We start from the raw sequence: 27,451 nt of genomic DNA on the forward strand, positions 1-27,451 counted from the left end.
ATCATCCAATCAATAAATCAAAGCAAAAATTGATTAAAAGGCGATCAATCAAATGACAGACCCACTATGAAGAAATTTATTTGGACCAGGGTATTTCTATACCGAATTTAGATAAAAAAAAACAAAAAAAAAAAACTTTAAAACAGACTGTTCCTGTTAAAATTCATATATGCAATTTTTTTTTTTTTTTTTTTTTTTTTTTTTTTTTTTTTTTTTTTTATAAAACTACATAATCGGCTGTCACTGACTATTTGCATAAATATTGTTTTCAATAGTTCATAAACTTCTCAAAAATTTAATTTGTCTCTCTATCGCTTTGATGTCGTTTTCTACATAAAAAGCACATTAACGCGGGAAAAGTTGTTATCTCCCTTGGAATAATCCGTTCGAGTTACTGTTCTTATTGAATGGCGGATGTCCAAAAAATGTTTACATTGACGACCTTGAAAGAAAGTGCGATGATATTTATTTGATTAATTGTTGGATATGTTGCATTCAGACCAAAACATAGTATAAAGTATATATTTTACAAAATACAATCATTCATTCATAACACCATTGTGTGACGCCAATCATTACATGATTATGGTTCACTAATATTTTGCGCACCTGAAAAAATTATATACTATATAGTCTGTAGTATAAATGTGAGTTCGTGGTTTAGTGGTTAAGACCGATAGCTTCAGTGATGAAGGTCCCGAGTTCGATTCTCACTAGGGGTGCTAAAAATATCAGTACGGTGCAATACACCTTATCGCTAATCCCGGCTGACCCGGCTGCTTGAACAGGTCAGGAATAACCACCAATTGGTGGATTATACCTCAATTGACGTATAATCCACCAATTCGTCAATTGAGGTATAATCCAACAATTGACATATAATGTTTTTCAAAGCAAATTATTCCACCAAAATGGAGCATTGTTTTCTTAAAACCATATTATAGTATGAAATTAAACTTGTCAAATATTCTTAGTTTATTATAGTCACATAACATATTGTATTGAATCAATAATTGTATTTGCAGTTTCTTCTATTGTTATCTTGTCAATTCTTGATTGGAAAGTTAACCACTAATCACCTGTCAATGGACATCAATACTGTGTGCAGTCATATGACCATGAGTACAACTCCACAGGTGAATGGAGCTCTTTGTTAATACTTGACTTTCATTATCAAAAGTCAATCATGGTCAATAGTACAAATGTTTCAACAAAAGAATTGTTGTACCCATGCATTCTCAAGAGATGCAGCAGGCTTTGACAAAACTGAAACCTTTGGAGGACTTAATAGGGGTCATAAAATAGGTTGCAAGTTGCAAAATCATGCTCCTATCTCACACTAGCATTTTATTACAAAAAATTATACGTCAATTGGTCTATACCAATATACCTCAATTGGTGGATTATACGTCAATTGAGGTATAATCCATCAATTGGTGGTTATTCCTGACCTGTTGAACTTTTGATGCACACAACAATCACTTTTCAAATGTGGCGTCAGATGTTTTGCTTTATGACGTCAAAATTTAACGGGAACCTGTGTGATTTCTAGTAATGGTGGACAAATAGCTATAAAGTGTATCCGGTGTATCGCGCATGACTCTACTTCATTCAACTGATAAAACCAATAATTAGATGATATTGTGTGAAAACACTCAAAACATATTTTTATTTCATAAAATCTTCTGTTTGTATGGTTTCTTCCCTAGATTTCGTGTAATGTGTGTCCAAATTTACGGAAATCCCTGTTCTGAGAGTTCCCCCAATGTCCAGTGATTTTGCGCATGCCTTTTAAAAATAGCTTATTTTGATTAACGGAAAGTTTTTGTACTACGAAATATAGCTGAGTTTGAACCAAGCACACTGCCAAGGATGCAGAGAAAAAATAAGTTCAATCTGATATAAATTTGAATTAAATAAAACAAATTTTATCTGATGATGTATTTTTTTTTAATGGAAATTGGTCAAATAGGGTTAATCACGGGATTGCAGTTATTAATTAACTCTTGAACTTATCAATTTTATTCTTTTTTATCCCTTTGGAAGGTTAAAACAATAACAAGATCGATTTTATTCGTGTTACTGTGTTGATATGACGAAATCAGATAATACGCGATATCACGGGACGCGCAGACACCGGGGACTCCACTGTACATCAGAAGGGTAATTTTCATCCTCTCGCACACATTTCTGGTACCCAGACCTGAGTTTTAACTAGAATGGATACTTTGAGAATCTCTGTAGGTTAAAGTTGCTCCCAACTTTGGCCTGGAGATCAATTTTCCGATACATTGTATCTCTCCGGTTTGTCTGTTTCTGCCGAGTGGTCCATAATCATAATTTAACAGAAACTGTCCAGTGTTCGAGCACTTGTAGAAATGCATAACTTTTTTGTTTTAAAAAAGATAAACACAATTTGTTTTTTGTTAAATTATTTGTAAATTTATGTGTTACATGTTTATAAATAGTGCATAAATTTGTACATTATTTTTACAAATAAGGCCAAATAAAAAAGTATGTGTGGTTCCAGTTACATCTGAAAAAAAATTAGGGTAGGTAGGTAGGGATTTTTTTTTATTTTATGTTTTTTTTTTACATTGAGTCTATGGGAGCAACATTCTGACGTTAACAGTGCTTAATGAAAAATGACAATAAAATCTTTAGGGTAGGCTATTTTTAAGCTGAAGAAATAGGGACGGTAGGGTTACTGGAACCACACATATATTTTTATTTGGCCTATCTCAAATTTATCAAATGATCATGAATGTAGAAAAAAACGGTCATTTTTTGCTGTACATACATATATATTAATCAAATTTTAAAAAATTGCACTATTCACATTTTCATGAAAATTGGTACACATAATCTTCTAACGTAATCAAACCAAATGTCATTTTAAAAATGAGGTGTCCATGAACTTGTTTTCAAGTTACAAAAAAAATGTAAATCAGTTTGAATGATAAAAATCAGCTGAAAACTGCATCTTTTCCCAATAAGTCTACGTTTGACGTTAGCAACGACATTACCTCCCCTGTAACCATGGTAACTGTATCGTATGCCCTTATGGATGTTTTGGAATTTTTGTCAGATTTTCCGAATCCTCTGGTTTTATGATCCACATGAATGCCTTAAAAAATTGCCCATTGACCCCCATTTTTCTTTTTATAAATCTTTTACATGTCTAATTATAAGCCATCTGTAAAAGTCTTAAAAAACTTTGTTGTTTTTTAATAGTTTTTGAGAGCTTAAAGTTGTCACTGATAAAACTAAGAAAAGTCGAGAGAGAACATTCTCCCACCTAAATTTCAATGGCTAATATCTCGAAAACAAGCAGATTGACCTATATATTTTTTTTGCTCTTTTGGTTCCTTTATTTATCCTCTATCAATACATTGGCGGATCCAGCCATTTTAAAAAAGGGAGGGGGGTCCCGACCAAGAACAAAGTGGGGGGTTCCAACTATATGTCCCCATTCAAATGCATTGATTGTCCATAAAAAGAGGGGGGTTTCACCCCCGGAACCCTCACCCTGGATCCTCCACTGCAATATATATTAGTGTTATGAAAAGCTAGTTATTTTGAAACTGAGTAGGGAGCTTCTTTAAATGTTCATTGTATCTGTCATATTTTCTTCAAAAGCAAATAAAAGCATTTTACCAAAATGTTCCATTTTAGGCATAGTGTTTATGTTTCTTGGTGTACAAGGAAATAAAATACAAAATTCATACAAGATTCATTTGTGAAGATTTTTAAAGTTAAAAAACCACAAAACAACATGTGTAAAATTGTCCTTACAGGGCAATAACTCCTGAAGGGATCAATTAACAAATTTGGTCATGAATTTTTTTTTGTAGACCTTACTTTGCTGAACACAATTTTGCTGATTACAGTTTATCTTTATCTTCAATAATATTCAAGAACTGCAAAATTTCCTTAAAATAACCAATTTAGTGGCAGCAACCAAACAATGGGTTGTTCAGTTTGTCTGAAAATTTCAGGGCTGATAGATCATGACCATTTGAACAATTTAACTCCTAGTCAGATTTGCTCTAAATGTTTATATATGATTAAGTTTCTGAGATACAATGTATAAGCCAAAAACTGCATTTGACCCCTATGTTTTATTTTTAACCATGGCGGCCATGTTTGTTGATGGATCAATCATTCAAATACATTTCATAAACAAGATTCCTTAAGGAACATTCTTTAAAAGTTAAAAAGTATTATGCATAATACATAAAATAGTTTCAGACAAGAAGATTATTAGCTCACCTGGCCCGAAGGGCCAAGTGAGCTTTTCTCATCACTTGGTGTCCGTCGTCCGTCGTCGTCGTCGTTAACTTTTTACATTTTGAACTACTTCTAGAGAACCACTGAATGGAATAAAACCAAACATGGCATGAATGTTCCTTATGAGGTGCTGCCAAGTGTTGTTACTTTGTAGCCCATCCATCATCCAAAATGGCTGCCAGCGGGGGACTTAGTTTAACATAGGACCCTATGGGGAAATGCATACAAATGACTTCTTTTAGAGAGACACTGGAATGAAACCCATCATGGCATGAATGTTCCTTATAAGGTGCTGACCAAGTGTTGTTACTTTGTAGCCGATCCATCATCCAAGATGGCCGCCAGCGGGGGACTTAGTTTAACATTGGACCCAATGGGAAATGCATACAAATGACTTCTTTTAGAGAGCCACTGAATGGAATGAAATCAAACATGGCATGAATGTTCCTTATAAGGTGCTGACAAAGTGTTGTTACTTTGTAGCCGATCCATCATTCAAGATGGCCGCCAGCGGGGGACTCAATTTAACATAGGACCCTATGAGAAATGCATACAAATGACTTCTTTCAGAGAACCACTGAATTGAATGAAAGCAAACATAGCATAAATGTTCCTTTCTTAATGAGGTGCTGGTCAAGTGTTGTTACTTTGTAGCCAAATTTTATCTTTTTATATGATTCCAAAAACCCATCAAACTTGATGAACAAATTTTGTAAAATTGTCTTTAAAGGGCAATAACTCCTTAAGGGGTCAATTGAAAATTTTAGTCTTATCAACTTTTTTGTAGATCAAGAACACTTTGCTGAACATTATTGCTGTTTACAGTTTATATCTATCCATGATAATCATATGATCATGATAATATTCAGGATAATAACAAAAAAATGCAAAATTTCCTTAGGATAACCAATTTAGTGGCAGCACCCCAACAATGGGTTGTTCAATTTGTTTGAAAATTTCAAGGCTTATAGATCCTGACCATTTAAACAACTTCACCCCATGTCAGATTTGTTGTAAAAGCTTTAGTTTTTGAGATACATTGTGTATTTATAAGCCAAAAAGTGCATTTTACCCCTATATGTTCTATTTTTAGCCATGGTGCCCATGTTTGTTGATGGATCAAAACTCTGATACAACTTATAAACTACATGTATATACCCTAAGAAACATTAAGATAAAGTTTGAAGGTATTTGGCCCCGTAGTTTCAGAGGAGAAGAATTTTAGAAGTTTATGACAACGGACAACGACAGATGCCAAGAGATTGCATAAGCGCACATAGGGCTTACATGTAAATGTACTCAGGTGAAATTGTTCCAAGTGCTCTTTATTTTGATTGGCTAACTTGTTACTTGGGTATAGGAAGCTCATATATATTTCTTTGTTTCCGGATTATTAGTACATTTGAAACCTGTAGGAAGACAAACCGAACAACCCATTGTTAGGTTGCTGCCACTAAATTGATGATTTTCAGGAAATTATGAAGTTTTTAAATATTATTGAAGACAAAGATAATCTGTAAACAGCAAAATTGTTCAGCAAAGTAAGACCTACATACAATTTTTATGACCAAATTTGTCAATTGACTCCTTAAGGAGTTATTGCCCTGTAAGGACAATTTTACACACGTTCTTTTGTGTTTTTTTAACTTTAAAAAGCTTCACAAATGAATCTTGTATAAATTTTGTATTTTATATCCTTGTACGCCAAGACTCATAAACACTATGCCTAAAATGGAACAACAAAGTTTTTTAAGACTTTTACAGATGGCTTATAATCAGACATGTAAAAGATTTATAAAAAGAAAAATGGGGGTCAATGGGCAAATTGTTTTAAGGCATTCAAATGTATAAAACCAGAGGATTCTGAAAATCTGACAAAAATTCCAAAACATTCTTAAGGGTATACGAAACAGTTACAGGGCAGGTAATAACGTTGCTAACATAAAATGTTAATTTCGAGACATCAAACGTAGACTTAGTGGGAAAAGATGCAGTTTTCGGGTGATATTTTACCGGATTTTTGTGTCAAAAATGTCGGTTATTGATTTGGGGATGTACGGCTGGCGGCCGGGCGGGCGGCAACCAAATGTTGTCCGTGCATTTACTCATGAAGTGTTCAACCAAACTTTTAAAATTTTGATATGTTGTTACTGACAACAAAATGGAGGTCAAGTTCAATAATGACGATTTTGATTTTTACCGTTCAGGAGTTACGGTTCTTGAAAGTTAAAAAAATGTTTGCCATGCATTTACTCATGAACCATTCAACCAAACCTTTTAAAATTTTAATATGTTGTTACTGACAACAAAATGGAGGTCAAGTTCAATAATGACGATTTTGACTTTTACCGTTCAGGAGTTACGGTTGTTTGTCCTGCTAGAGGGTCATTTTTGTCGAGCCTGCAACTTTTGTTGCAGAAAGCTCGACATAGGGATAGTGATCCGGCGGCGGCGGCGGCGGCGGCGGTGTTAGCTAACTTCTTAAAAGCTTTATATTTTAGAAGATGGAAGACCTGGATGCTTCATACTTTGTATATAGATGCCTCATGTTACGAAGTTTCCGTCAGTCACATGTCCAATGTCCTTGACCTCATTTTCATGGTTCAGTGACCACTTGAAAAAAAAGTTCAGATTTTTTGTAATGTTGAATTCTCTCTTATTATAAGTAATAGGATAACTATATTTGATATGTGCGTACCTTGCAAGGTCCTCATGTCTGTCAGACAGTTTTCACTTGACCTCGACCTCATTTCATCGATCAGTGAACAAGGTTAAGTTTTGGTGGTCAAGTCCGTATCTCAGATACTATAAGCAATAGGGCTTGTATATTCGGTGTATGGAAGGACTGTAAGGTGTACATGTCCAACTGGCAGGTGTCATCTGACCTTGACCTCATTTTCATGGTTCAGTGGTTATAGTTAATTTTTTGTGTTTTGGTCTGTTTTTTTCATACTATATGCAATAGGTCTACTGTATTTGTTGTATGGAATGATTGTAAGGTGTACATGTCTAGCGGGCAGATGTCATGTGACCTTGACCTCATTTTCATGGTTCAGTGGTTATAGTTAAATTTTTGTGTTTTGGTCTGTTTTTTTCATACTATATGCAATAGGTCTACTATATTTGTTGTATGGAATGATTGTAAGGTGTACATGTCTAGCGGGCAGATGTCATGTGACCTTGACCTCATTTTCATGGTTCAGTGGTCAAAGTTAAGTTTTTGAGTTTTGGTCTATTTATCTTATACTATAAGTAATAGGTCAACTATATATGTTGTATAGAAGCATTGTTAGCTGTACATGTCTGCCTGGCATGGTTCATCTGACCTTGACCTCATTTTCATGGTTCATTGGTCTTTGTTTAGTTATCTTGGTTAATGTTAAGTTTATGAGACAGTTGTAATAAAGCTTTATACTTAGGACTATCAACATAATATCAATGATTAGTATAGAAGGCGAGACATTTCAGCGTGTGCACTCTTGTCTATCTAGTTTATATGTTGTTATTGTTGACAACATGGAAGTCAAGTTTGATATTGATAATCATAAATTTTACCTATTAGGAGTTTTGGTCCTTGTAATATTGATAAATGCCAGAACACAAATAAATGTTAAAGAATCCGGTTTACTGTCATTTTGACAACTCTTGTTATCATTCAAACTGATTTAACTTGAAAACAAGTTCATGGTCCCCTCATTTTTGAAATGACATTACGTTAGAAGATTATGAGTACCAATTTTCATGAAGACGTAAATAGTGCAATATTTTAAAATTTGATAAATAAACAGCAAAAAGTGACATTTTTTTCCTACATTCATGATCATTTGATAAATTTGAGTTATTTGTAAATTTAAAATGTACAAATTTCTGCACTATTTATATAACACATAGATTACAAAAAAATTAACAAAAAAAACAGATAGTGTTTATCTTTTAAAACAAAAAAGTTATGCATTTCTATCAAAAGGAAAAATACGTCCACAAATCTGTATTTTGAAGAAATATCTGAAATTTGAACCTCAATTTACTCAAAAAGTAACACATGAAGGTATATTTTTATTACATATTTTGATTTAATCAGGTAAAAAATAGCCTACATGCAAATTTTCATTAAAATTTAAATACGGAATAAAAACGGTATTGTATGCCCTTAAATGACATTTTTAAGCCACTCATTAATATATATTGAAAATCAAAAATAATCATTAATGAAATATTTAAGCAAAATAATAACAGGTGAGCAATTCAGGCTCTTGAGAGCCTCTTGTTTTTGATGTTCATCAAATGTCAGTTGATTTTGCATTCTGTGCATACCTTATTAAAATAGCTTATTTTGTGAAAAGAAAGGATTTAGTACTTTAATCAGGATAAACATAATTTGTGAAAAGTATTGATGGTAAATGACAGTTCAGGTATTAGACAAAAAATACTTAATACTCTAATGTTAAAGGCCAACTTTTTTACAGTTATATATTATAAAATTCATAAACATTTATGAATGACATTGAATACCTTTATATCTTTATTTTATTCCTTATGAACGTTTTTATATTGGGGACAGAACGACTTTAAATATGGGGCCTGATCAACTTGGGCAAGAACAACTTGAGATGGATTAACTTCTGGCTTGATTGACATGAAAGCGTAACACAGGGAGATTAAGTGGGTCAGACAAGGTTTTACTTCCAATTACTTGTTGCGTTTGTGGAAACTTTTTATTTATAGCACATGCTGAGGCTTAAAGATAGACATGATAGATCTGAGCATAAATCTTTATAGAAATCATGGAAATCGTCAACCCATGGGGTGGCTAATTTTTGTCTTAGAATAGTTATATGTTATATATCCATTTACGATACAGTGCTTCAGCTAGAAAATGAAAGGACAAGATGCCAGTGGAGGACAATTTGTTTGATTCCTCATTCATTAAATTCTATATGAATAAGTTACATACATGTATGTACATACATGTACTTTCTTTTGTACATTTATGGTATTATGTAATAACATGTACATGGGGATTTTATTCCATTATGTTGTTTATGGTTAGTTTGCTGTCTTAGTAATTTTTATCTTTATTTTACTTGAAGCTTTTTTTAACCAATGGCAAGTGGAAGCTCTAACAACCGACCCTATAGTTTATCAAAAGATGAGGCTCTAGCTCGCATGTTACAAGAGGAAGAGTATAATGCAGCAAACCATGAAGATGAACAGTTAGCTCGAAGATTACAGGTATTGATTACAAATTGAATAAATTAAAATTTGGAGTTTCGATCCAAATTTCAAGAACAATAAGCTTTGTTTACTTTCGTATAGGTCTTCTGAAGTAGGATAGCAATTAGTGTATTGTCCAAATCCCAATCTTTCACCCGTTCCATCCTTGCAGAACCTAACTATTGTATTAGTTAATCATTATTTTTTGTCGAGCCTGCAACTTTTGTTGCAGAAAGCTCGACATAGGGATAGTGATCCGGCGGCGGCGGCGGCGGCGTTAGCTAACTTCTTAAAAGCTTTATATTTTAGAAGGTGGAAGACCTGGATGCTTCATACTTTGTATACTTTGTATATAGATGCCTCATGTTACGAAGTTTCCGTCAGTCACATGTCCATTGTCCTTGACCTCATTTTCATGGTTCAGTGACCACTTGAAAAAAAAGTTCAGATTTTTTGTAATGTTAAAATCTCTCTTACTGTAAGTAATAGGATAACTATATTTAGTATGTGCGTACCTTGCAAGGTCCTCATGTCTGTCAGACAGTTTTCACTTGACCTCGACCTAATTTCATGGATCAGTGAACAAGGTTAAGTTTTGGTGGTCAAGTCCATATCTCAGATATTAAAAGCAATAGGGCTAGTATATTCGGTGTATGGAAGGACTGTAAGGTGTACATGTCCAACTGGCAGGTGTCATTTGACCTTGACCTCATTTTCATGGTTCAGTAGTTATAGTTAAATTTTGTGTTTTGGTCTGATTTTCTCATACTATATGCAATAGGTCTACTATATTTGTTGTATGGAATGATTGTAAGGTGTACATGTCTAGCGGGCAGACGTCATGTGACCTTGACCTCATTTTCATGGTTCAGTGGTCAAAGTTAAGTTTTTGAGTTTTGGTCTTTTTATCTAATTCTATATGCCATAGGTCAACTATTTTTGGTGTATGGAAATATTTTATGATCTTTATGTCAGTCGTGCAGGTTTTATTTGACCGTGACCTCATTTTCACGGATGATTGCACAGTGTTAAGTTTTTGTGTTTTGGTCTATTTTTCTTAAACTACAAGTAATAGGTCAACTATATATGTTGTAGAGAAGCATTGTTAGCTGTACATGTCTGCCTGGCATGGTTCATCTGACCTTGACCTCATTTTCAAGGTTCGTTGGTCTTTGTTTAGTTATCTTGGTTAATGTTCTGTTTGTGTGATAGTTGTAATAAAGCTTAGCTTTATAATTAGGACTATCAACATAATATCAATGATTAGTAAAGAAGGCGAGACATTTCAGCGTGTGCATTCTTGTTTTATCAAGAAAAGAAGATTCGAACAGTTTGTATGCCGCTCTGGGTTACAAAATTATGACTTGAGTAAGGATGCCAAGTCTGGGGTTCAAGATTATAACTTGAGTAAGGATGCCATTCTAGGTTTTAAGATTATGAATTGTCCTGTTTGCTACTCTGAGTACCAGGATTATAAATTGTCTTGACTGTCACTCTGGCTTTCACTATGATTATCAAGATTCTGACTTGGTCTGGCTTCCACTATGAATACCAAGATTATGACTTGGTCTGGCTTCCACTATGATTACGAAGATTATGACTTGGTCTGGCTTCCACTCTGATTACCAAGATTATGACTTAGTCTGGCTTCCACTCTGATTACCAAGATCAGGGACTAAACTTAACTGTTTTCCTCTAGGGGCCAGCTGGGCCCCTAAACTATTTTTTTCAGGGGCCCAGTTGAAATTTTTGGAGCCCAACCAATTTTTATGCATTGTTCTAATAAAATAAAACTGAAGTGTACATTTTATTTATAAACTAATAAAGCCATATTGTGTAATCCTACTTGTAGGTTTTGAGTCTTGAAAATGTTTTGTGTTGTAACTTTATAATATTTGAATTATTGCCACCAGAAATATATCCTAAGATTTGACAATATTTATTTTAGGTTATTTCCTACCAAAATTGTCTCCCTTCATTAAGTTCAATTTCATATTCTGGGCCTACTTCGATTCGTCCAACTCAGGTTGACTCTAGTTAAAAGGTCAGTGATAATGCGCATATGCACAACCGTTCTGAATCGAAGTCAAAACTCTTCCATCGAGTTGACCATTATAAGGGAAGTGAAAAAATTGTTTCTGCTGAGCATTAAAATAAAAAAAAAAAAATACATTGTGTTTCACAAAGGAAAGTCCTGATCCTGTATGCTTTTGAAAAATAGTTTGTTAGTGAGTTAAAAAAAAGTTGAAAAAAAAAAAATCATTCAAAGAAAGAAAAAAACATCTATTTTATATCTAACCACCACCGACAGCTGATATACACATAAACACCATTTGTTGATTCCGAAATACAGGCAATAATAAATTTCCCTTGTCAGCTTTATTCTTTGGCTGTATTTTGTCAAATACCAATTTATTTGTATCACTTTTATTTGTTGCACCTTCTTGAAGCCATCTTGAAACTCGACTAAACCTGCCCCGACCTGGGGTTGATGTCGAGTTAACTCGGGTAGGTTCAAAAGGTTAAACTCGGGGTGTTCAATTGTCAGTAGAGTAAACTTGATAGACTCTTCTAACCTGAGTTGGACGAATCGAAGTAGGCTCTGTTGACCTTTAGACAATATAGCTGTTTCTTTGATCATTAGATACTCTTTAAAATCCAAGCCATCCTCTAATAGAATTGATCAAAATATATTATTTAATAAGTTTTTATTGAAGATTGGATATTAAACTAGATATCTATTTACGAGATTTTGCCTTTAGTTTTTTCATTAAATATTTTGTAAATAGCGATTCAGAGACAAGTTGCTGTCTATTACAGGTTAATGACTCCCAGGACAGGTGAAAATCATCCTTTTCACGATGCTTATTGAACAGTTGAGAAGAAATCACTAAACAATAATGAAATAATCGTAAAGGATTTAACAGGAGTTAAGAACATGTGCTGAGAGAAGAGCTATATATATATATGGTACATGTATATGCCATATCGTGACTTTGTATTGAAAACATAGATGTCCAACTTGGTTTCAGTTATTGAAATGAATTTACTGGTTTTCAGAAATATTCTCTATTTTACTAGCACGCTTGATAAGAGAAGCAGGTTTCCTTTAAAGGAACAGTTTTTGTTGATATCGTGGGGAAAGGGTAGAAATGGGTTTCACTCAAAAAATTTTAACAGTCACCAGCTGGGCGATTAGGATGATTATATATATTCCCCCAGCTGAAAATCTGGTTGCCTTGGGTGACTGGGCAGGCATCAAGTTTAGTCTCTGAAGATTATGACTTGGTCTGGCTGCCACTCTCAGTACCAAGATTATGACTTGGTCTGGCTGCCACTCTCAGTACCAAGATTATGACTTGGTCTGGCTGCCACTTTCAGTACCAAGATTATGACTTTGTCTGGTTGCCACTTTGAATACCAAGATTATGACTTGGTATGGCTGCGACTCTCAGTATCAAGATTATGACTTGGTTTTTCTGCCACTCTCAGTACCAAGATTATGACTTGGTCTGGCAGCCACTCTCAGTACCAAGATTATGACTTGGTCTGGCTGCCACTCTCAATACCAAGATTATGACCTGGTCTGGCTGCCACTTAGAGTACCAAGATTATGACTTGGTCTGACTGCCACTTTGAGTACCAATATAATGGCTTGGTCTGGCTGCCACTTTGGGTACCTAGAGTATGACTTGTTTTTATTGTCTCTTTTTTTTCACAAATTTATGACCTATTCTGATTGCTATTACCAATGTTATTTCAACTAATCGGGCGGAGCTAACGTTTTAATTTGCATAAGGACAGTCTATTTGAAGATGTGTGTGATAAGGATGATTGTGGTTATAATTAATACTGATTTCTAATCACCTATCAGTGTCAACAAAAGAATTTACAAAAGAATGACTGGACACTTCATTGATGAGTTTATTCTAAAACACCTATTTATAGATGGACTGGTTTATTATGAGCTCACTGGTTAAACTCCGCCCAGTCAAGTGAAATATATGGAGTAATATCTTAGAGTAAGAAGTTGTTGTACATGCAGTTAATGAGTCATTTTGCATATCAAAATAGAAAAAAGACTTTCAGCACTGAGAAAAACACAAATTAATGTATTTTGATTCAGTTTGATGGAATAAATCTTTTGCTTAAAGAACCAAACATGTTATTGTCCTTTTTCTTACATGGATAAAAAAGATTTATTGTGGTCTTTTGTTTTAGGGAAACATGATGTTTGGTTCAGATGAAGACCCTCTTAGTGCCAGAGGAGGGAATACAAGACCTCCTATGAGGGCCATGACTCCAATAACACAGTTATTTTCTAGTTTGGTTAATGCCAGCTTACAACACAATCCAAGGCAAGCTAGACGATCTCTTGGGTTGCTTCAGGTAAGATGAAACAATCCCAGGCAAAGAAACTCATCATAGATACCAGGACTAAATTTAGTACATACGCCAGACGCACGTTTCGTCTACAAAAGACTCATCAGTGACGCTCGAATCCAAAAAAATTAAAAAGGCCAAATAAAGTACGAAGTTGAAGAGCATTGAGGACCAACATTCCTAAAAGTTTTGCCAAATACAGCTAAGGTAATCTATGCTTGAGGCAGAAAAGCCTTAGTTTTTCAAAAAATTCCAAAATTTGTAAACAGTTAATTTATAAATATAACCATATCAATGACAATTCATGTCAGCACAAAAAGTGCTGACTGCTGGGCTTGTGATACCCTCGGGGAAATAAATCTCCACCAGCAGTGGCATCGACCAAGTGGTTGTAAATAAACTCATCATAGATTATACCAGGACTAAATTTAGTATATACGTCAGACGTGCGTTTCGTCTACAAAAGACTCATCAGTGACGTTCGAATCCAAAAAAGTTAAAAAGGCCAAATAAAGTACGAAGATGAAGAGCATTGAGGACCAAAATTCCTAAAAGTTTTGCCAAATACAGCTAAGGTAATCTATGCCTGAGGTAGAAAAGCCTTAGTTTTTCAAAAAATTCCAAAATGGGTAAACAGTAAATTTATAAATATAACCATATCAATGACAATTCATGTCAGCACAAAAAGTGCTGACTACTGGGCTTTTGATACCCTCGGGGAAATAAATCTCCACCAGCAGTGGCATCGACCCAGTGGTTGTAAATAAACTCATCATAGATACCAGGACTAAATTTAGTATATATGTCAGACGTGCGTTTCGTCTACAAAAGACTCATCAGTGACGTTCGAATCCAAAAAAGTTAAAAAGGCCAAATAAAGTACGAAGTTGAAGAGCATTGAGGACCAAAATTCCTAAAAGTTTTACCAAATACAGCTAAGGTAATCTATGCCTGAGGTAGAAAAGCCTTAGTTTTTCAAAAATTCCAAAATTTATAAACAGTAAATTTATAAATATAACCATATCGATGACAATTCATGTCAGCACAAAAAGTGCTGACTACTGGTCTTGTGATACCCTCAGGGAAATAAATCTCCAACAGGCAAGTAAGACAATCTCTTTGGTTATCTTGAGGTAAGATGACATAATCCTAGGCAAGCTAGACAATCTCTTGGGTAATCTTCAGGTAAGATGAAACAATCCCAGACAAGCTAGACAATCTCTTGTGTTACTTCAGGTAAGATGACACAATCCCAGGCAAGTTAGACAATTTTTTGGGTTATCTTCAGGTAAGATGAAACAATCCCAGGCAAACTAGACAACCTCTTGGGTTACTTCAGGTAAGAAGAAACAATCCCAGGCAAGCTAGACAATCTCTTGGGTTATCTTCAGGTAAGATGACACAATCCCAGGCAAACTAGACAATCTCTTGGGTTACTTCAGGTAAGATGACACAATCCCAGGCAAGCTAGACAATCTCTTGGGTTACTTCAGGTAAGATGACACAATCCCAGGAAAGCTAGACAATCTCTTGGGTTACTTCAGGTAAGATGACACAATCCCAGGCAAGCTAGACAATCTCTTGGGTTACTTCAGGTAAGATGACACAATCCCAGGCAAGCTAGGCAATCTCTTGGATTATTTCAGGTACGATAACACAATCCTAGCCAAGCTATACAATCTCTTGGGTTACTTCAGGTAAGATAAAACTAAATATGGGCTTTTACAATCAAAGATTCCACACTTTTTATATCGCCAATCCTAACTATGTACACACTGAACAGAATGAGTTATCTCTCTTTGCCTGAAAATCATGTATATACCAAATTACTAATTCGGAAGGACATAGATTTTCATTGATTTTTATTGACAAAGAAAAGCTAGATGAAAAAGCAAACTTATCTGTGCACAATGTGTAATCTTTTATGTTATTCTGATTTTTAATTACTTTTAATAATATCTTGATAATCTAACACTTTTTAATACCAATATTTGATATTCATTTCAAAATGCTTAATAGCTACATATGACTTTCAGCTTATTATGCTTTGAAGGAACAGCAGCCAATTTGTCTGGTTTAGACCAGTTTAAAATTGGCAAAGGGGGACAACTTGAATTAATAGTGTGAAATTGAAGAAGAATCAAATCCGTGATTGGCAAATAGACTATAAATGATTTAAACAAAAGTGAGATTTTATTAAAAGGTCAAATTATAACATATTACATAAATAACTTTCTTGTTAAAACAAGGTAAAAAGCATCTGAAGCTGTCTTCTTTTGTAGTTATCTTCAGATGAAGAAGACCATAATGATTCTGATAACTCAGATTCTACTGTAGAAGATGAACAGGGACTCAGTACATCAAGAACTGGTGTCTCATCCTCTAGTAATGTTGTTGGCAGAGGTGCACCAAGGGGAGGACTAAGAGGTGGGCGGGGGCGTCTGGGATTTCGGCCTTCAGAGACTTTAGTTCATGTATCTACAGAAAACACAGTGACACCTTCAGATACGGCAAGATCAATGTTTTCTGTGGGTTCAGACAACCAATCATCAAAATCAACAACTTCAGTAAGAGGGAGGACAACAAGGGGTACAGTAATTAGAGGGAATAGGAGGGGAACTACAACGAGAAGAGCTTCCAACACAGGAACAAATAATTCAGAAACTGGCGAGCCTCGTTCTAATGCTGCAACAAGTCAGACAAGAACAACTGGGCGGACTGCTCCACCCAGAAGTATGGAACCTTCAGGTAAATATTTCTTATTAATTGATACATTTTCTAATATAGAGTTATACTCCACTAACAAGTTTGGAACCCTCAGGTTAATATTTTTCACAAATTGATACATTTTCTAAAATAAAGTTATACAAGTAAATAATATGTGTTAATTTTTTTAAATTTTAATGACTTGATAAACTTATATTTTACTGAATTGATGAACTTATATTTTACTGAATTGATGAACTTATATTTTATGACATGCTGAACTTTTTCTGACTTTAGTTCCCCCTCTTTCTTTGGCAATCAATCAGCCTGAGTTACCTGATGGTGAAGTAGAACCAGAGATATTAATATTAGACAGAGGAGGAACAGGAAGTGATGCTAGATTCTTACATATCATGGTATGTTTAAAATTGTAATACGTGTAATACCGATTCATTATTTATGTGTGAAGTTTAACCACAAACTTAATGTATAATGAAGTATAAATTTCTATATGTTGAAATGCAGACTTTGGCAAACCAACAAAATCAAATATAAGTCCACAAAAATAAATGAATCCAGAGTCTGTAGGAAAATCAGCTATTTTTTGCAGCCAAGGTAATTACAAGAAAAGTTTATTTGTTTTATACATGTATAAGGAAAAAATCAACTGGGATTTTTCTTTTTTAACTGCTATTTGATTAAATTTAGCCCACAAATTATTGTGAGCCTAACAGTTTCATGAAGAAGAAAACTTGATTTTTTTTGTGAATATTGTGTACTATAAAATATAATCTGTTGTAGACAGGAGGTACCTCTTAACAAACTTCAATCATATTTATTGTAGCATGAAAGGCTAATATTTTTGCATGTCATCCAAACAGCATCATATAGAAAGTGTAATATGTCCTGTACAGATTTATTTTAATATATTTGTAAGCAGAAACTCACAAAACATTTTGATTTACATTGATAGCACATACTTTGCTTTAATATATATATATTATAACATAATTCTAGTTTATGTTTTAATTATTTCAGAGAGACCCAATGCTTCTGTTGTTATTTTTAATGGGTAGAACACCACACCTCCTTGTACCAGATGACATAGATCCTACGGATTATGAGGTTTGTTTTACACAAAGTTACATTTCTCTTGTATTATACTTCTTTTATTAAATGGTTAGATCACCACAGCCAGATAACAAATAGTCTACTGTTTAACTAATAAGTCCATAAGTCCACTTATCTCTCTCTAGTTTCCTTTTTAACCTTTCTATCACTTCACACAACCTCATTTATGTATGATCAGTGTTTTTTTCCTATCTTTATATTGTTCTGAAGACGCAAATCTCAGTGGCGAAAAATGTTGACCGTAATAAAGAATTTCCTTGTCGTAACCCAGATGCTATATTTGGATATATGAGGTTTTAGACAACCACAGTATCCTGATTACTATACCAACTTGTAACCCAAGAAGGTGTTACTTGACTTATTGGATTGCATTTTAATATCAAAATTAAATAAAGGAAGACATATCTCTGTGTCAACAGTTTATCTGTTATTGTTTGTGCTTAATTCTTGATATTACATCTCTAATTTACACATTTCTATTATTTGTGAGATTTTAGAAAACTGGAGCATACTTTAGTCTCCATTCTGTACTTACCAACTTGTACCCAAAGCCTAATTCTTAACATTATATTTTCCTTTCACAAATTTCTATTATGTTATATTTTATATCTATTATTTAATTTATGAGTTTCATCATATATTTCAGGCATTATGGGAATTAGCAGAGAGAATTGGAGAAGTAAAAACTCGAGGACTAAGTGAGAAGGATCTGGAAGCCTTGTCAACAAAGAAATTCAAAGGAATAAAGAAATTTAATCAGGAAGGGCCTCAGTGCCAAGTTTGTTTATCAGAGTATAAGAATGGAGATGCCTTAGTAAATCTTCCCTGTAAACATGAATATCATGATAAGTGCATCAAAGAATGGCTTAAGGTTAGTTAGGTCAATTTTTGCATAATTTCATGATTTTCATTGTTGAGCAATGAACAAAAGAGCAAGATAAATTATTGGGATTTATTCTCTTGTAATTTTTTTGTCGAGCCTGCAACTTTTGTTGCAGAAAGCTCGACATAGGGATAGTGATCCGGCGGGGGCGGCGGTGTTAGCTAACTTCTTAAAAACTTTATATTTTAGAAGGTGGAAGTCCTGGATGCTTCATACTTTGTGTATACGTCATGTTACGAAGTTTCTGTCAGTCACATCTTCAATGTCCTTGACCTCATTTTCATGGTTCAGTGACTACTTGAAAAAAAAGTTAAAATTTTTTGTAATGTTATATTCTCTCTTATTATAAGTAATAGGATAACTATATTTGGTATGTGCGTAAGTTGCAAGGTCCTCATGCCTGTCCGACAGTTTTCACTTGACCTCGACCTCATTTCATGGATCAGTGAACAAGGTTAAGTTTTGGTGGTCAAGTCCATATCTCAGATACTATAAGCTATAGGTCTTGTATATTCGGTGTATGGAAGGACTGTAAGGTGTACATGTCCAACCAGCAGGTGTCATCTGACCTTGACCTCATTTTCATGGTTCAGTGGTTATTGTTAAGTTTTTGTGTTTTGGTCTGTTTTTCTTATACTATATGCAATAGGTTTTCTATATTTGGTGTATGGAAGGATTGTAAGGTGTACATGTCTAGCTGGCAGATGTCATCTGACCTTGACCTCATTTTCATGGTTCAGTGGTAATTGTTAAGTTTTTGTGTTTAGGTCTGTTTTTCTTATACTATATGCAATAGGTCTTCTATATTTGGTGTATGGAAGGATTGTAAGGTGTACATGTCTAGCTGGCAGGTGTCATCTGACCTTGACCTCATTTTCATGGTTCAGTGGTTATTGTTAAGTTTTTGTGTTTTGGTCTGTTTTTCTTATACTATATGCAATAGGTCTTCTATATTTGGTGTATGGAAGGATTGTAAGGTGTACATGTCTAGCTGGCAGATGTCATCTGACCTTGACCTCATTTTCATGGTTCAGTGGTTATTGTTAAGTTTTTGAGTTTTGGTCTTCTTTCTAATACTATATGCAATATGTTAACTATATTTGGTGTATGAAATATTTTATGATCTATATTTTAGTTGTGCAGGTTTTATTTGGCCTTGACCTCATTTTCACGGTTCATTGCTCAGTGTTAAGTTTTTGTCGAGCCTGTAAGTTTTGTTGCAGAAAGCTCGATATAGGGATAGTGATCTGGCGGCGGCGGCAGCGGTGTTAGCTCACTTCTTAAAAGCTTTATATTTTAGAAGGTGGAAGACCTGGATGCTTCATACTTTGTATATAGATGCTTCATGTTACGAAGTTTCCGTCAGTCACATGTCCAATGTCCTTGACCTCATTTTCATGGTTCAGTGACCACTTGAAAAAAAAGTTAAAATTTTTTGTAATGTTAAATTCTCTCTTATTATAAGTAATAGGATAACTATATTTGGTATGTGCATACGTTGCAAGGTCCTCATGCCTGTCAGACAGTTTTCACTTGACCTCGACCTCATTTCATGGATCAGTGAACAAGGTTAAGTTTTGGTGGTCAAGTCCATATCTCAGATACTATAAGCTATAGGTCTTGTATATTCGGTGTATGGAAGGACTGTAAGGTGTACATGTCCAACCGGCAGGTGTCATCTGACCTTGACCTCATTTTCATGGTTCAGTGGTTATTGTTAGGTTTTTGTCGAGCCTGCAACTTTTGTTGCAGAAAGCTCGACATAGGGATAGTGATCCGGCGGCGGCTACGGCGGCTACGGCGGCGGCGTTAGCTAACTTCTTAAAAGGTTTATATTTTAGAAGGTGAAAGACCTGGATGCTTCATACTTTGTATATAGATGCCTCATGTTACGACGTTTCCGTCAGTCACATGTCCAATGTCCTTGACCTCATTTTCATGGTTCAGTGACCACTTGAAAAAAAAGTTCAGAATTTTTGTAATGTTGAATTCTCTCTTATTATAAGTAATAGGATAACTATATTTGGTATGTGCGTACCTTGCAAGGTCCTCATGCCCGTCAGACAATTTTCACTTGACCTCGACCTCATTTCATGGATCAGTGAACAAGGTTAAGTTTTGGTGGTCAAGTCCATATCTCAGATACTATAAGCAATAGGGCTAGTATATTTGGTGTATGGAAGGACTGGAAGGTGTACATGTCCAACTGGCAGGTGTCATCTGACCTTGACCTCATTTTCATGGTTCAGTGGTTATAGTTAAGTTTTTGTGTTTTGGTCTGTTTTTCTCATACTTTATGCAATAGGTCTACTATATTTGTTGTATGGAATGATTGTAAGGTGTGCATGTCTAGTGGGCAGATGTCATGTGACCTTGACCTCATTTTCATGGTTCAGTGGTCAAAGTTAAGTTTTTAAGTTTTGGTCTTTTTATCTAATATTATATGCCAAAGGTCAGCTATATTTGATGTATGGAAATATATTATGATCTATATGTCAGTCCCGCAGGTTTATTTGACCATGACCTCAATTGCACGGTTCATTGCACAGTGTTAAGTTTTTGTGTTTTGGTCTATTTTTCTTAAACTATAAGTAATAGGTCAACTATATTTGTTGTATGGAAGCTTTGTTAGCTGTACATGTCTATCTGGCATGGTTCATCTGACCTTGACCTCATTTTCATGGTTCATTGGTCTTTGTTTAGCTATCTTGGTTAATGTTAAGTTTATGTGACAGTTGTAATAAAGCTTTATACTTAGGACTTTCAACATAATATCAATGATTAGTAAAGAAGGCGAGACATTTCAGTGTGTGCACTCTTGTTGTGTTTTGGTCCGTTTTTCTTATACTATATGCAATAGGTCTTCTATATTTGGTGTATGGAAGGATTGTAAGGTGTACATGTCTAGCTGGCAGGTGTCATCTGACCTTGACCTCATTTTCATGGTTCAGTGGTTATTGTTAAGTTTTTGTGTTTTGGTCTGTTTTTCTTATACTATATGCAATAGGTCTTCTATATTTGGTTTTTGGAAGGATTGTAAGGTGTACATGTCTAGCTGGCAGGTGTCATCTGACCTTGACCTCATTTTCATGGTTCAGTGGTTATTGTTAAGTTTTTGTGTTTTGGTCTGTTTTTCTTATACTATATGCAATAGGTCTTCTATATTTGGTGTATGGAAGGATTGTAAGGTGTACATGTCTAGCTGGCAGGTGTCATCTGACCTTGACCTCATTTTCATGGTTCAGTGGTTATTGTTAAGTTTTTGTGTTTTGGTCTGTTTTTCTTATACTATATGCAATAGGTCTTCTATATTTGGTGTATGGAAGGATTGTAAGGTGTACATGTCTAGCTGGCAGGTGTCATCTGACCTTGACCTCATTTTCATGGTTCAGTGGTTATTGTTAAGTTTTTGAGTTTTGGTCTTTTTTCTAATACTATATGCAATATGTTAACTATATTTGGTGTATGGAAATATTTTATGATCTATATATTAGTTGTGCAGGTTTTATTTGGCCTTGACCTCATTTTCACGGTTCATTGCTCAGTGTTAAGTTTTTGTCGAGCCTGCAGCTTTTGTTGCAGAAAGCTCGACATAGGGATAGTGATCCGGCGGCGGTGGCGGCTACGGGGGCGGCGTTAGCTCACTTCTTAAAAGCTTTATATTTTAGAAGGTGGAAGACCTGGATACTTCATACTTTGTATATAGATGCTTCATGTTACAAAGTTTCCGTCAGTCACATGTCCAATGTCCTTGACCTCATTTTCATGGTTCAGTGACCACTTGAAAAAAAAGTTCAAATTTTTTGTAATGTTGAATTCTCTCTTATTATAAGTAATAGGATAACTATATTTGATATGTGCGTACCTTGCAAGGTCCTCCTGTCTGTCAGACAGTTTTCACTTGACCTCGACCTCATTTCATGGATCAGTGAACAAGGTTAAGTTTTGGTGGTCAAGTCCATATCTCAGATACTATAAGCAATAGGGCTAGTATATTCGGTGTATGGAAGGACTGTAAGGTGTACATGTCCAACTGGCAGGTGTCATCTGACCTTGACCTCATTTTCATGGTTCAGTGGTTATAGTTGATTTTTGTGTTTTGGTCTGTTTTTCTCATACCATATGCAATAGGTCTACTATATTTGTTGTATGGAATGATTGTTAAGTGTACACGTCTAGCGGGCAGATGTCATGTGACCTTGACCTTATTTTCATGGTTCAGTGGTCAAAGTTAAGTTTTTGAGTTTTGGTCTTTTTATCTAATGCTATTGCCATAGGTCAACTATATTTGGTGTATGGAAATATTTTATGATCTTTATGTCAGTCGAGCAGGTTTTATTTAACCGTGACCTCATTTTCACAGTTTATTGCACAGTGTTAAGTTTTTGTGTTTTGGTCTATTTTTCTTAAACTATAAGTAATGTGTCAACTATATATGTTGTATAGAAGCTTTGTTAGCTGTACCTGTCTGCCTGGCATGGTTCATCTGACCTGGACCTCTTTTTCAAGGTTCATTGGTCTTTGTTTAGTTATCTTGGTTAATGTTAAGTTTATGTGACAGTTGTAATAAAGCTTAGCTTTATACTTAGGACTATCAACATAATATCAATGATTAGTATAGAAGGCGAGACATTTCAGCGTGTGCACTCTTGTTTCAATAATAAAACAGTGAGCAAAACCTATTCTGCATAGCAAGCTATAAATGACTTCAAAATGACAAATTTACAACAATTAAAACAGGAAAACAAACAGCCAGCCTAATCTACAAAACAAAAAACAAAAAATAAATATGATGAACAGCATCAAACAGCAACCACTGAATTACATGATCCTGACTTGGGACAGACATATATATTGAAATTCAGAATGTAGCCTGATTCAACATGTTAGCCGGCCCCTTACCCTCCATTGACTTACCAAAATGGTGTAACAGCATTAAAATTATAAAAAATAAGTTGGAAAAGGCTAAACTTTAGAGATCAATTCAATGTACAAAATCAACATATAATATCAACACCAAATACACTAAAAGGTGCAGATATGAGAGTAGTTACAGTTACTAAAAACTAATAACAAATGATAAAAAAAAAAATTTACAACAAAAATATCAATTCTTACACATCCAACAGATTTCAGTAACAGTTGTAGAAAATAAGATCTTGTGCGATGCCAAAATAGGTATCAACAGAATGTAGTATCCCTTGAGGCACCAAGTTCTCAATAAGTATAAAAAAAAAGTTTAACCCACCTCACCTTAGAATGTTTATTTAATATAATTATTTTGATTGCAGAGAAATGCTTCCTGTCCTATCTGTCGTCATGAAATAAAATCTGAGAGTCCATGAATATGAAGATTTATAAACACAGTCAAAGGGAGATAATTATAAAGAACAATACAAAGAAAGAGTAATTATAAAGAACACTGTTGTTTCAGGTGATTTCATATTGTCTTTAGATTTTTCATATTGCAAAAAGTGGACAAAGGTTAACTTTTAGATTTTATTTTTGCCAGCATAAGATGATTTGAAATTGAATATATCCTATTTTCCCAATTTTTATAGCTATCATAGGAACCATGTGTTTATGGAACCTAAACAACATTCAGCAAGAAAATAAAGTGTTACACAATGATTTTGTATAAGAAAAATCTAAATGAAGTTTTATTGATACACAGTCAGTGGTTGTGAGATATATCTCCATCCTCTTGTAATTGAAAAGCCCATATTTTACAATGAAAAACCCCAATTACCCAAATAAATTAAAGATGCAAAATATGATTAGGTACTCTCGATTCTCTAGTTGTTTCATCAAATTCCAGTCTTTGGTTTCAAAAGATGTTTAGATACAAAGTGTGGATAGATGAAAAGTTCAAAAGTTCAAATTTATGAACAAACAAATAAGATGATTATATACAATTTACCTCCACTTCAGTAAGGGTATTATGAAAAATCTTTGATGAACTACATCTTAATACCTTACAAGAAACAATGTTTGGGAAAATATTTCTTTTGATAGACTAAGTCATTAAAACTAATTAAGCATTCGTCCTTTAGGGAAATCCATTCACAAATAGTCCCTTTCATAGCCATAAAATATACCTTAATATTGTTCCTATTTATCTGTCGCACAAGAATATGCCATATTACAGAAGATAAGATGTAGGTCAGTAAGGGCTGTCACACAAGAATATACCATATTACAGAAGATTAGATGTAGGTTAGTAAGGGGTTTTTCATTTGTGCCAAATTTGTTCCAACATTTTAATACTAATCGTCCATCAAAAATCCAGTCCCATATACCACATCCAGTATTTTCTTTTTAGTGAAAGAAGAATTATGTTAAGATATACAAAATGTTATCATGCAATCATGTGAATTTGACCTTTTAAATCATGTGAATTTTACCTTTGAAATCATTAACCATTTTTATATATCATGATATCCAAAGGGTAGAGATCTACACATGTAATTAGACAAATGCCTATCCAGGGTTGGTTTAGACATAGGCTGGCTAAATATTTTTGAGCTACTGTGCTGGTTTTTGCATTCAAAGTTATATGATTCTTTTTCTTAGAAGAAACTGAAAAATGTTTTACAGATAAGATTAACTGTATTAAATGTCAGTTAATTTGTAAACACAGTTTTCTTCTTTTTTTTTGTTATGATTTATGAGATGCAGTTTCATAAATTTTGTTGCATTATTTATCTAATCATGCATATAGGTTTTACTTCCAGAAAGTTTCCTACTTTTCTTAATTCACCCTTTATAAGGGAGTATAGTTTATTAAATACTGCTCCTTCATTGTTAAGTGTGGGATACACATTTTCCTGGATTTTATGGACACAAGTTAATCACAAATTTAGATGTCCCTAGATACAAATTTTCTGTTGGTTCAAAATGCAGACATTAGCAAAATAATGAAATCAAATATCCATGAAAAATATCCTTGAAATATTCTGATATGCTAGATATACTGTTAATTCAGTTTTATTTTTGTGGAGTGTGCAAAAAAATATTTTTCTTGGAGAATGGTATTCATTTCCCACAGTTTGTATACAAGCCTCAAGATAATTTAAACTTTCTTGTACATTTAAATATAGAAAAAACTATCCCACAAATAATCATGATTCCACAGTATCCTGGTATACTGTTATTTCATGTGTTTAAACTTTTCATTTCAACAAATTATATATCAATCTTGTACATATACATTGCACTTTTACAATATGTGTGAGGCTTTCAATATGTTATAATTATATTGTTAATTTACTGTTATTTTAACTTCTATTTCTTACTTGAGGGTAAGAATGACCTGTTTTGTCAAGCTTCAAACGTTTGTTTAAGTTTATGATAAACGTCAAATGAGCCTTAATCATTTATAGTCATTCAACAAATCTGATTTTGTGGGTGATGTTAGCATCAAATGGAGTAAAGTGTTTAATTGATAAGTTATTATAACATTTATTTTGCTGTCATTTGTCATGATTGGTACCACATTTCTACTCTCTTAAATAGGCTAACATCACATATGTGAGCTTTGCTAAGGTATTACCTATTTGTTGGGAATTAGCACTATAGACAAAACACAACAGAAAAGGCTTTTGAAAGTGGACATATATGATATATGTATTTTTTCTTATTCCTCACAAATGTTTTGGTTGGCTCTGATAAGGTAAATGCCTTTAGTGTTGGGGGTGATAGAATCTGTCATGGATCAGGAAAAACAAAGGATTCAACATCTCATTTAAGCCAATTGCATAAGAGCATAGATGTTGACTCATCACAGTAATATTTTATGAGAAGTAACAAGTACCTGTGGTCTGTTTTAAGTGAACCAGGTCATCATGTCGATAATATCCTACTTTGTTAACCCTCATAGTAAAACCCAAATTCAGCATTTTCTCACATTCCAACCAATGTATCCTCATAAGAAATTAACATAATATTAGACAGGTGACAAATAAGTCTTAAAATAATACAGATTTGGTTTTTGATGATTTATTGTCATTATTCTTTTTTTTATACAAAGAGGGAAATTGTGTACTATTTTGTCTCCTTTTGATATAAATATCACTCTCCTGCTATAGCAACAAGCCCAATCATAAAGCAGATACATAATTGCCTAGAAAGTTAAGAATTAATGATTTACTAGTATTGTCGAGCCTGCAACTTTTGTTGCAGAAAGCTCGACATAGGGATAGTGATCCGGCGGCGGTGTTAGCTCACTTCTTAAAAGCTGTATATTTTAGAAGGTGGAAGACGTGGATGCTTCATATTTTGTATATAGATGCCTCATGTTATGAAGTTTCAGTCAGTCACATGTCCATTGTCCTTGACCTCATTTTCATGGTTCAGTGACCACTTGAAAAAAAAGTTCAGATTTTTTGTAATGTTAAAATCTCTCTTACTGTAAGTAATAGGATAACTATATTTAGTATGTGCGTACCTTGCAAGGTCCTCATGCCTGTCAGACAGTTTTCACTTGACCTCAACCTCATTTCATGGATCAGTGAACAAGGTTAAGTTTTGGTGGTCAAGTCCATATCTCAGATACTATAAGCAATAGGTCTAGTATATTCGGTGTATGGAAGGACTGTAAAGTGTACATGTCCAACTGGCAGGTGTCATCTGACCTTGACCTCATTTTCATGGTTCAGTGGTTATAGTTAAGTTTTTGTGTTTTGGTCTGTTTTTCTCATACTTTATGCAATAGGTTAACTATATTTGTTGTATGGAATGATTGTAAGGTGTACATGTCTAGCGGGCAGATGTCATCTGACCTTGACCTCATTTTCATGGTTCAGTGGTTGTAGTTAAGTTTTTGTGTTTTGGTCTGTTTTTCTC

General features: G+C 34.2%; 1 protein-coding gene across 1 annotated transcript; it reads left to right on the plus strand.

Moving 5' to 3' along the window:
- The first annotated feature begins 399 nt into the window (after nt 1–399).
- LOC143063093 (uncharacterized) lies at nt 400–26,722 on the plus strand. The gene is made up of 8 exons (XM_076235052.1): nt 400–517; nt 9,381–9,522; nt 13,726–13,893; nt 16,170–16,635; nt 16,891–17,009; nt 17,632–17,718; nt 18,371–18,595; nt 23,899–26,722. The coding sequence occupies exons 2-8, from the start codon at nt 9,394–9,396 to the stop codon at nt 23,950–23,952; spliced, it is 1,248 nt and encodes a 415-aa protein (XP_076091167.1). The 5' UTR covers nt 400–517; nt 9,381–9,393; the 3' UTR covers nt 23,953–26,722.
- The last annotated feature ends 729 nt before the right edge of the window (nt 26,723–27,451 follow it).

Source organism: Mytilus galloprovincialis, chromosome 2 (assembly GCF_965363235.1).
Source record: "Mytilus galloprovincialis chromosome 2, xbMytGall1.hap1.1, whole genome shotgun sequence".
NCBI classification, from domain to species: Eukaryota; Metazoa; Mollusca; class Bivalvia; order Mytilida; family Mytilidae; genus Mytilus; species Mytilus galloprovincialis.